Source organism: Myotis brandtii, unplaced genomic scaffold (assembly GCF_000412655.1).
Source record: "Myotis brandtii unplaced genomic scaffold, ASM41265v1 scaffold344, whole genome shotgun sequence".
NCBI classification, from domain to species: domain Eukaryota; kingdom Metazoa; phylum Chordata; class Mammalia; order Chiroptera; family Vespertilionidae; genus Myotis; species Myotis brandtii.
This window is the reverse complement of record NW_005363247.1, coordinates 8,212,469-8,224,130: the sequence shown is the minus strand read 5'-3', so window position 1 is coordinate 8,224,130 and position 11,662 is coordinate 8,212,469. Positions and strand designations below refer to the sequence as shown.

General features: G+C 37.6%; 1 protein-coding gene across 1 annotated transcript in view; it reads right to left on the bottom strand.

The window, feature by feature from the left end:
• LNPEP (leucyl/cystinyl aminopeptidase) overlaps positions 1 to 11,332 on the bottom strand; it is a 58,871-nt gene extending 47,539 nt beyond the window's left edge. The window contains exons 1-3 of the mRNA XM_005871527.2: positions 10,491 to 11,332; positions 5,525 to 5,663; positions 2,838 to 2,969 (exon numbers count right to left, since the gene is read on the bottom strand). Of these exons, the coding sequence (XP_005871589.1) occupies positions 2,838 to 2,969; positions 5,525 to 5,663; positions 10,491 to 11,308 (1,089 nt within the window). The 5' untranslated portion in view covers positions 11,309 to 11,332. The remainder of the gene's footprint in view (positions 1 to 2,837; positions 2,970 to 5,524; positions 5,664 to 10,490) is intronic.
• Between the last annotated feature and the right edge of the window lie 330 nt (positions 11,333 to 11,662).

Genomic DNA, 11,662 nt, shown 5'->3' with positions numbered 1-11,662 from the left:
TCTCTCTCATCGATGTTTCTAACTCTCTGTCCCTCTCCCCTCCTCTCTGTAAAAAATCAATAAAATATATTTTAAAAAAAATGATTACCACAGTAGAATTAGTTTACCACCTCTATTACCTCAACTCATTTCAATTTCTTTTTTTGTGTTGAGAACATTTAATACCTGCTCTTTTAGAAACTTTAATGTGTATAATACAGTATTATAACTATAATGACCATGCTGCACATTAAATACTCAGAACTTATTCATCTTGTAATTGCAAGTATGAACCCTTTGACCAACATTTCCCTATTTCCCTCGTCCCTTAGCCCCTGGCAACGAGCATTCTACTCTGTTTCTGAATCTGGTTTTATTAGGTTCCCCATATAAGTGACATACAGTATTGGGCTTTCTCTGATTTATGTCATTTAGCTTTCAAGGTCCATCCATGTTGTTATAAATGGAAGGATTTCCTCCTTTCTCATGGCTGAGTAATATTTCATAGTACATATATACCACATCTTCTTTATCCATTCTCTGTTTTTCCCGGTATCTATTTCACTTAATTCTGCTCCAATCCTTCTTTCCTCCCTTCTGCTAATGTTGGGTTTAGTTTATTCTTCTTTTTCTAGTTCCTTATGGTGTAAAGTCAGATTGTTCATTTGAGATATTTTATCTTAATGTAGGCATTTATCACTCCAAACTTCCCTCTTAGAACTCCTTTTTATGCATCCCATAGGATGCATATACCACCATATTACAGTATTAGAGTATTCTAAATTTGACTATATACTTAACTTTATTAATGAGTTGTACATTTTCATTGTTACTAATTAGCATCCTTACATTTCAGCTGGAAGCACTCCTTTTAGCATTTCTTGTAAGGTAGGTCTAATGGGCTCTCTCAACTTTTGCTTATCTAGGAAAGTCTTTATTTCCATTTCTGAGTGATAACTTTGCTGGAAAGAGTATTCTTGGTTGGCAGTTTTATTTTTTTAGCACTTTGAACAGATAATACGACTCTCTCCTGACCTCTGTTTCTGTTGAGAAACCCACTAATAAACTTATGGAGGTTTCCTTGTAAATTATAAGGATTTTTTTACATTTTTCTACTTTTAAGTTTTTCTTTGATTTTTGGTGGTTTTATTACAGTATGTCTTGTCTTTAAACTGAGTTTGTCTGGTAATCTATGAGTTTCATGAACTTGGATATCCAAATCCCTCCAGTTTGGGGAAGCTTTCAGCCATTATTCCTTTAAATAATCTTTTTGCCCCCTTCTCCCTCCATTCTCCTTCTGAAAATCCAATAATTTGCAAATCATTTCATTTGATGGTGCCATAAAGCACATAGGCTTTCTTCACCTTTTTTCCTTTGTTCTCCTCTGACTAGATATCAAATTTTCCTATCTTCTTTCTTCTGCTTTATCCATTCTGCCGTTCATGCTATTTGCAATTTTCATTTCACTCATTATATTCTTCTGCTCTAGAATTTCTAATTTGTTCTTTTTTATTATTTTTAATTTAATTTATTTTTATAGCTTTTCATTTTGCTTGTGTGTTTCCTGATTTCAGTGAATTGTTTTTCTGTGTTTTCTTGTAGCTCATTAAGTTTTCTTACAACAGCTATTTTAGTGTCTTTATTGGGCAAATCATGGATATCCATGTCTTGGGGACCAGTTACTGGAAAATTATTGTGCTTTGGAGGTGTCACGTTTCTTTGATTTTTCATGTCCCTTGATGTTTTGTGTAACTGACTTCACATTGAAGTAGCAGTCAACTCTTCCAGTCTTTACTAACTGTCCTCTCCAATGCATCCAAACTCATACTTTTTTTCCCTCCAATAGTACGCTAGAACTTTTCTGCTGGAAATCTGGACTTCCACAAAGGCTCTCTTGTCCAAGAGAGCAACTGTCTAAGACAGCAATGTTCAACTGGTATTCTACAGGAATTTTTAAAACATGCAACATCTGACTATTTAGTCAGGGGCACTGACCTCTTTTCCCGTAGATTGACAAATAAAAAAAAATGACAACAGACAAAACAACAATAGTTATCCAGTGTAAATAAAAAAATAATTATACCTATTTTTTGTCAGGTTGGCAAAAATCTATTTTTTGGTGTGCCACGGAATTTTAGTAATTATTTTATATGTGCCATGAGATGAAAAAGATTTAAAATCACTGGTCTAAGACAGTTTTTGAAATGCTCCCAAACTATAGCCAGGAAGCTGAAACCATTTCACATGCCACTACAAGGTTCACAAGCAGGACCAAGGTCTGAATGCTTAATAGCTGATGCATAGGTGGGTAAGACTTCTCCAGCCCCCATGGCATATGGTGCTGGATCCCACAGCTTCCACAAAGGCATTTTTCCCATGGATGGAAAAATTTCCCATAAATGAAGGACATCTCATTCAGCCACTATACTGTTGTCTAATTTTAATTTAAACCTACATAGTCACATTAAGCTAGTAACCACCATAGTGTACAACACAGTTCTAGAAGCTTTATTATACATGCCGTTGTGAGTATGCGAAACATATAGTTTAGTCTTGTATAATTATTTATTAATTATTGTAATGTTTACCATATGAACAACTATAAACCTACTTTTGCCCACCCTGTATATTGTCTTACTGGGATTTACTTGTAAAAGTAAAATTAAAGAAATTTGAAAATTATTGACTTTCAGGTATTCAATTGATAACAGTAAACAACTATGCAAAAAGTAATAATTCTGAATTGCAAGATGTCAGAGTTGTGATCCAAAACCTTGTTATCCTCCATAAAGCAGTTACCAGAAATAATTAAAGAATTCCTCTCAACCTCTTTCAAGACCAATACCATAACAACATACCAGGGTTCCATTTACGTCTTGGCTCAGATTCTTCATCTCCCCCACAATGAAAGCAACCAGATAAGTGCTCATCTTCACGCTTTCAAAAAATTCATCCTGAACAAGTCCATCTTTCATATTGACTGATGACTTCTACAAGCAAAGGGGAAAAGATGATAGTTCTATAACTATGGGAATAAATGACAGTGACAAATAAACTGAAAAACTGAAAAATTCAAATAGGAAATAAATAGCAAAGATGTTGGCATATTTTAATCTGTCAGGACTGGTTTCTAAACTAATGGCCCTTAGTCTCTGTCTGTTCTACCATTCTTCATCATGAGGATATATTAATTACAGTGAAAATCCTTAAGGAGTTTTTAGTCTCAAAAGATGGCTTTAAATAAATGTAACTTAGCCCTAACCGGTTTGGCTCAGTGGATGGAGCTTCGGCCTGCGGACTCAGGGGTCCCAGGTTCGATTCTGGTCAAGGGCATATACCTTGGTTGCGGGCACATCCCCAGTAGGGAGTGTGCAGGAGGCACCTGATCAATGTTTCTCTCTCATCGATGTTTCTAACTTTCTATCCCTCTCCCTTCCTCTCTGTAAAAAAATCAATAAAATATATTTAAAAAAAAAATAAATAAATGTAAGTTAGAGATAATAAGTAACATTGGCTCTGTTTCTCCCCTTTAAAACAACATCAAAACCAAAATCCTTCCTTATGATATAGCATGCTCCTCTCTACTGCTACAAATAAACTCATTGAAGGAGCTAAAGCTGGGATATCACTACAAACTGATGCCATTGTAATAGCCTGGTTATTATTTAACAGGAAAGGCGTGAAAGGGAAGATTAGATATAGGCATACCATTTATACAGCTTTGCCAAAAAGCTTCATTGAACACTCTAAGTCTGTTCCCTGCTGACTGTGGGGGAAGGGTCTAGACCAGTGGTTCTCAACCTGTGGGCCGCGGCCCCTTTGGGGGTTGAACGACCCTTTCACAGGGGTTGCCTAAGACCATCAGAAAACACATATATAATTACAAATTGTTTTTGTGATTAATCACTATGCTTTAATTATGTTCAATTTGTAACAATGAAAATACATCCTGCATATCAGATATTTACAATACGATTCATAATAGCACATTAATTACAGTTATGAAGTAGCAACGAAAATAATTTTATGGTTGGGAGTCACCACAACATGAGGAACTGTATTAAAGGGTCGCAGCATTAGGAAGGTTGAGAACCACTGGTCTAGACAAAGGCAATTTAGACACATGCCCAGTAAGGTCTGAGAGATATGGGAAAATGCCTGCCTGTCAATCACACCTGGAAATAGATAATTGGCCAGGATGGGTGTGACCACTGCAATTCTAAATAATAAACTTCCAAACAAAGGAAGTTCACTCTCTAGGCTCCAGGGCACTGGGCCTTCTTGGGACTCCTGCTGCAGGGGGCTGCGCTCTCCTGTGCTTGCAGGGTGCATGGCCATGCTGGGCTTCACACGTGGACTAATAGACTTTAATCTGGCCGGAATGCTGAACCTCACCTGGCTGCAACATGGAACAGAAACTCTGGACACTGGCCCTGTTTCTGGCTTTGCTGAACTCTCAGTTGCCCCCTTTTCAGGACTGGCTTGGGGGAAAGGGGACATTGGAACCAGAGAAAAGTCACTCCATGCCAATAAAATCTTCCACATCCCATCCTTCCATGGAGGCTTCTGAAAATGCTTCTTTCAGTAGCATCCCAAGGGCCTCATTCCCACCTGTGTCTGGGAAGTCTGGCCCTAATCCTCTGGCATCAAAATGGCTTCAGAAAGTACCAAGATGACCCCAAGAAGGTTTAGTGGGATTAAAATCATTAGAGAAGTCTGTAGTAGCCACAAGATGAGGGAATGAAGGCAATCTTATAGGATTTTCTGATCATGAATTGCAATATGTTGTGGAATACTAGGCAAGCAGGCATTCCACCTCTTTCAGAGAAAGATGAAGGTGAAGAGTATGTCTGGGAGTGGAGCTGTTGAAGTAACGTCCCCGTTGAAGGACAGATCATGTCCTCTCTGGCCTAACAGGCTCAGTCCATAGTCTGTTGAATGTGACTATTCCTCTCCACTAGCCACATAGGCTCTGGGAGGCTCCTCTCAGACTGCACACAGCCCCTCAGGTGTCAACAAAAGGACCCCCTCCATTCTGTTTGGCATAAAAACAATTCTGCTTGGTTTGACCCTCGTTGCCGCCCATGTAGAGCTTACATACAAGAAAGTTGTTTGCATTCTTGTTAAACCTCCAGTTTCCAATACTGACTTAAATAACTAATAAAAAATCCAGGTCAATCATGATTCAACACTATCAAATATCATTGTTTAGAATAGCAAACATACCACATTTCAGAACATATCACTCTGATCTTCAGTTCACAGTATGAATCATTTTGTACATCGTTAGTACATAGCACACACTTCACGTTTCCTGCCCACACATTCCATACCCAGCAGGTCTCTCTCTTTCCTCAAGTGCTCAGCGGGCTGACTTCTCAGTTGATTCCAACATATATTTTAACTTTTATGTATGTATTTTAAGAAAGAATAAGAATGTATGAGGTTTCAATCATTCCCAACAATATGATAAAGAGGAATTCAAGTCTTCTCAACAAAGAAAGAGATCCACTCAAAAGTTTATAATCAAGAACCAGAACAGTACCTTAGGCATATTTGATAAAGCAGTGTAGTTCTCCTCTCTTATGATCTTGACGGTATAAGTGGCTTTAAATGCTGGCTCATCAAAACAAGGAAAAGCAGATCTTGCCGCCAGAGGTTCAAATTGAGTTGCTGCAAAGTACCTAAAACAAATGCAAATTCATCCAATAGTTATTTAGCAACTACTTATTCGAGGTACCTTGCCAAGAACTAGGGATACTAAGATAAACACTGTACAGTCCTACTCATTAAAGGATCCACAATCAACTGGGAGGGACAGAGGTTATATGATGAATAAAAACTTGTCAGGCTGCAAATCATGTCATAATAGTGAAAACAAAGCACTGGAGTAATTACTATTACTCATCTGTACACAAAGGGTAGGGAACAGATTCTGACTAGCAGTTGAGACATTGTAAGGAAACTGGTGACAAAATCTGAAGAGGGCATTTAAAAAGTGAGGAATATTTGAAAAGGTAGAGAAGGGAAGAAAGTACAATCTGGAAAGAATGGGAAGCACAACGAAAGCGCAGTATATGTTCAGGGAATAAGGATGGCTGTCCTGTACGGCCAGTGTGGCTCAGTGGTTGAGCATTGACCTATGAACCAGAAGGTCACTGATTCCTGGTCAGGGCATATGCCCGGGTTGTGGGCACGATCTCCAGTGTGGGGAATGCAGGCGGCAGCCGGTCAATGATTCTCTCTCACCATTGCTGTTTTTTTATTCTCTCTCTCTCCCTTCCTCTCTGAAATAAATAAAAATATTAAATTTTAAAAAAAGGATGGCTGTCCAATGGGCTAGAGATGGCCACTGAGATCATAAGAAGGCTTCTGATGGAAAATCAGTATGAAGGGTGATCATTAATTACTATTACTCATCTGTAAAGTCTCTGGCTTCCCAATGCTAAACCTTAAACTTGCACTTTCAGGAAGAATGAAAAAAACCAGTTGTCCTATAGTATGTTTGTTTCCTTTACTCTCTTCAGAAATGAATTAAATTTTCCTCTCCCTCCTAGAACACAGCAACAGCACTTGAGAATTTGACTCATCTAAAGACTGGGAGTAAAGTATATAAAGAAAAAGAGAAATGCAAGTTTTCAATTAGGCAGAGGAATAAAACATCTGCATTTGGGAAATCATGCAAACATGGCTGCAGAATAATCAGGGCAAGTGTGGCCCTGGTGTGCATATTTCAGGTACCAGTTATTATGGTACGTATACAATTGCCACTTTAGACATGATAGCCTCACTTGCTTAGGGCTAAATTTCCACTTTTAAAAGATAGGTAGAAAAGAGAGTGGGATTTGTAATTAGAAGATATAAACTCTTCAATTTACCACCCATCTGACATCAGGCAAATAAGTGACTATGTCTCAATTTCCTTATTTATCAAATTTAGGACTGAGATAGGATCTCCAGACAAACACCTAGGGTTTTTGTTAGAATCAAATAAAACTATTCATAATAAAAACTATTGATATGCTATAAAGTCCTACAAAGATGTTTATTATAAATGCTAGATAACTCTTCTTTCACGGTTAGAATTATTGTACTTTCTTTCTGGTAAGGATTTGCCCAAATAATTATTTCTATTGGGTAAACTGTAAAGAAGATAACCATCAACTTAAATGAAACATTTTAAATATATTACATTTCTAACACTACATTTCTTCACCCCACTCCTAAATTCTTACCCAGTTAATAAAAGATTTTGGAGGAAGGCCACTAGGGGGGTAAAGTTTGATGATAGCCATAATATTTGTTTGATGATAGCCATACTATTCATATACAAGAGTCTACTTGGACCATCACTTTGGATAAAACTTGGATCATAATATGCTAAGACAAATAAAATCTTAAATTATTGTTAAAAGAGATGTAATAATAACTATTTCACATAAAAGTCCCTTTGAGAAGGCTGCTGCTTGATGATACTTATAATCTATCTTACTTATGTTCAGTACGTTGAAGCTTATTTTTGTATTAGTGACTGCATTTGCTTTCAGAAATACTAGTTGCAGTTTGAGTACTACCTCTAGTAGTCCTGAAGACAATTATGAATTAGCTGGGGGTCAGGTAAGAGAATTCAAAGCACTGGGGATAACAATGGATAAAGGAAAAGAGTGTGAACTTGGGAGGCAGTACAACACAGTGGTTAAAAATGTGGCCTCAGCCCAGCCAGTGTTGCTCAGTGGTGGAGCACTGACCCATGAACCAGGAGGTCACATTTCGATTCCTGGTCAGGGTACATGCCTGGGTTGCAGGTGCAGTCCCCAGTAGGGAGCCTGCAGGAGGCAGCTAATTGATGTTTCTATCTCTCTCTTCCTCTCCCTTCCTCTCTCTGAGGTCAATTAAAATAATAATAATAATAATGTGGCCTCTGAGTTAAAATGGCCTTGGGTTTGAGTTTCCCCTCTGCTACTTGCTAGCCATAAATTTTAAATGAGTTACTCTATGTGCTTCTGCCTCCTCATCCATAAAATAAATAAAATATTGCTATCCTGCTGTTAGTGGGTTTAATAGGATAAACAACTAAACATATAAAATGCTTGGAACAGCTTCTAGCACTTCAGTTTTCAGTAAATATGGGCGACTGTTATCGTTGGAATTCAGGAATGAAGTTCACTATGACTGTGAAAAAACAAGGGCCAGATCTTGAACTAAATCGTGTTAGAAATGAGGAACTGCTACAGGATCCTAACATGGTCAGATCTGTATTTCTAGAAATACGAGTCTGACAACACTGAAGAAGATGGGAGGAAAGTGTGGTAAGATTAGAAGCCAGGAGATCAGTTAAGAGGATGTTTCAAGAGTTCAAGAAAAAGACACTGACAGATTGAAAGACAAGGACATAAAACACATCCCCAACCTAAATTTGTTTACTAGTTCCTTTAGCATCAGTTTGTTATCTAGAACTTAAGTCTAACATCAACAACTTCTAGACTTACTGGCCATCTTCACCTCTTAGATGACACTGGTAAGCTTCCTTTTCCACAGCAGTGTCAATACATGTTTGACATTTACATATACTCTGATTTTCCAGTCAATAAGAAATATATCCCTTAATTACTTTACCTACTTGTTTAAATATTTATTCTTCTTAAACCTAGGAGGGGATAAAAAGTACAAAAAAAACTTCTCTAATAGAACTACGCAAAATTAAAAGTGGGAAAAAGACCCAAAAATTGCTTTGAATTATAGTTTTCAGATATATTCAAAGGTATAAATAATCTGCTAAAATTTTATTTTGCATCAAGATATGCATTCTTGTGGGGCACTCCTTTTATCTAACCAAGTAGGTTAATGAATTTATATATTTTTTGTAACAGCAGAGTTTCACAGACTACTGGTAATTTAAGATTTTAAAATACTATTTCTTAATTTTAAGGAACTGTGTTCCATTTTTCTAGCATTTTCCACACCTCAATCCAGCCCATAGCAAGAGTCAACAAGTGACCATACCACAAATCATTTATTCTGCCACATAACATTTTCCCTCTCATTACATAGTAGCAGGCACTATGGGACTCCTACTCCAAGGGCAATAATCTGCTTGGAAGAGATGATAAAGGATTTGCCTCATAGGTTTGTTTGCACACTAAGAGCACTTTTTAAATGTATATCCTACAATTCCTAGAATGATAGAGATTACGGAAGGAGAAGTAAAGCAAAGACGCCCGAGCTACCATTGCAATTATAAATTTGCTTTTAATGTCTGATCCCATGAAGAGCCAGCATGCCATTTATTTTAAAGGTATTACATAAAAAGAGAAGAATTAGTTATCTGAATAGGGCTACAGATCCTGCTTTTGTCTCTTTCCCCATTTAAGAAAGATCAAAAAACTTTCTCAAATAGATTTTAAATATTCTTTCTATTTTTCTCAATACACCGGCATGCATTAGCCAAATGGCATCAGTAATTCACATGCTGGTTTACAAAAAATATGAGACAATACTCCAGCTGCGTGAAGCAGATCTAACAAGGACTTTGAGCACACAAGAAAACTGACATTATTGCTACTTTAAGAATAACCTGTATGCAGTGTACACTGCATCTTTCTGGAAATTCAAACTACATGCTATGAATACTACAATTAAAGTGCAAAATACATGGTCTAAATAGGGAGCTGAATACTTTTATGTTTTGAGTCACTTTAAAAAAATATATATATATATTTGTATTAATTTCCGAGAGGAAGGGAGAGTGAGAGAGAGAAACATCAATGATGAGAATCATTGATCAGCTGCCTCCTACATGCCCCCTACTGGGCATGTGCAGTGACTGGGAATCAAACCGTTACCTCCTGATTCATAGGTCGATGCTCAACCACTGAGCCACACCTGGCCAAGCTTGAGTCATTTTTTTAAAAAACCAAATTAAGTCTCTCCTAGATTTTAAAAAAAATTTCTGTCAAATTCAAAATAGCCAGTGGATTAAAAAAAAACACAAAAAACAGCAAAGAAAAACAAACAAACAAAAAAACCAGCAAAGATTAAAGACACTAAAAATCACATATGTAACCACACACATCTTAACACCCTCTTTCTCATCTCACTAAGCACCTCCTAAAAGTTCTGCACATAAGGAAAATAGGTCTTAAAGAATAATCCATACTCTTCTTTACTTTGCTTCCCACAGAGATCCTGTAAGGCGACAGAAAACTAGGTTCATCTTATAAGATATAAAAACTCAAAATAATATATGTTTTGTGTTAAAGACTGTAATAGGTATAATCTTTATCTATTTCCTTCCATCAGCATGTCCCCACCCCCACCATGATATATGATATATGTTCAAGGTTTTGACTAAGAAAGAAAAAGCATTTTTCCAGATCACCATACTACTCTTTCACACATAACATCCTAAATGTTAAAGAATTGTAGTTACTGTCTCTGGGGTGGGCAAAGGAATCCATATTGCAGAAGTCTCACAGAGCAAAGAAACAGAATTACTTAAGAGGGCTACGTACTTTTTCTTATTATTTTCATCTGTGTAGGAGATACCATAAAACCCATAGTAAGAACTAGATATATTTGCCGAGTACTCTATCTTCAAGGTATAATTGTGCCCCTTAAGAAGGGCTTCCGGGGCAACAATGGCGATTTGTTCATGAAATGGATATTCCAGAGCTTCAACTTGTTTTTCTTGGCTTGAAACTGCTGACGTAAAGGTCACTCTTGAAATGTTATGGCCTGTGCTGTGAAGAATGATATTCCATGTGGCCTGAAGAGCCTGAAGCGAAATCGTCACAGAACCCTTGAATGTCATTGTGGTTAGGTTTGGGTGCAGGTTGAGTTCATAGTGCAGAGGCATAATGGCAGTGGGAAGCCTGACTTGCGCCCATGGAAACAACTTCCCATTGGTTGCAACCGGCTGGATGAGTCCCATTGACTGGTTTTTCTTATGGCAGCCTTCTTTGGTAAAGGTACATCTGGGCAGTAGATAAATCACCATTATTACAGAAATGGCAAGCAAAATGACAAAAGCACAGACCAGCATGGTCCTTGCAGAGGGTACTGAACAAGTCCCATCTGAGCTCTGCCTGTAGCCAGTTGCACTGTTCCGAAGGCCTGAGCTTCTGTTCATAAAGGACATGCCCAGCAGCTTGGCAGACGACTCATAATCCTCTTCCTCCTCGTCCATCTCATGCTCACCCAGACCCCGCACCAGCAGTCGTGAACCCCGGGGCTCATATTCCACCTCGTCAGGCTCTAAAGGATGTAAACAAGGCTCTTTGGCTAAATCCACCACATCTGGTTCTTCCTCAAACATGCTGTTTTCAATCATATTCCTGGGGAGTGGAAGCCGATCTAAAAAACCAAAACATAAGGACAAGGCACAGAGTTAGGAAGAAAAGCTCATAATAAATTGTCTATTAGCAAGACTGCATTTAATCTAAGAATTTTTTTTATCACTAAGATTTATTTCCATCTCAGAGCTACTGAACTAAATAAGATGCTAAATTTTCTTGTATCCATTAAAAATGCAGGCATAAATAAAGTATACTAAGTCATGAAACAAGAAAGCTAAATACAAAGGTTAGTATCAAAAAAAGGTAACTGAGATTAAATATTAATTTCCTTCATACACTCCTGCCCAACAACCTGGGCCCTTGTCCTGAACTTCAGAGGGCCCTGCTTT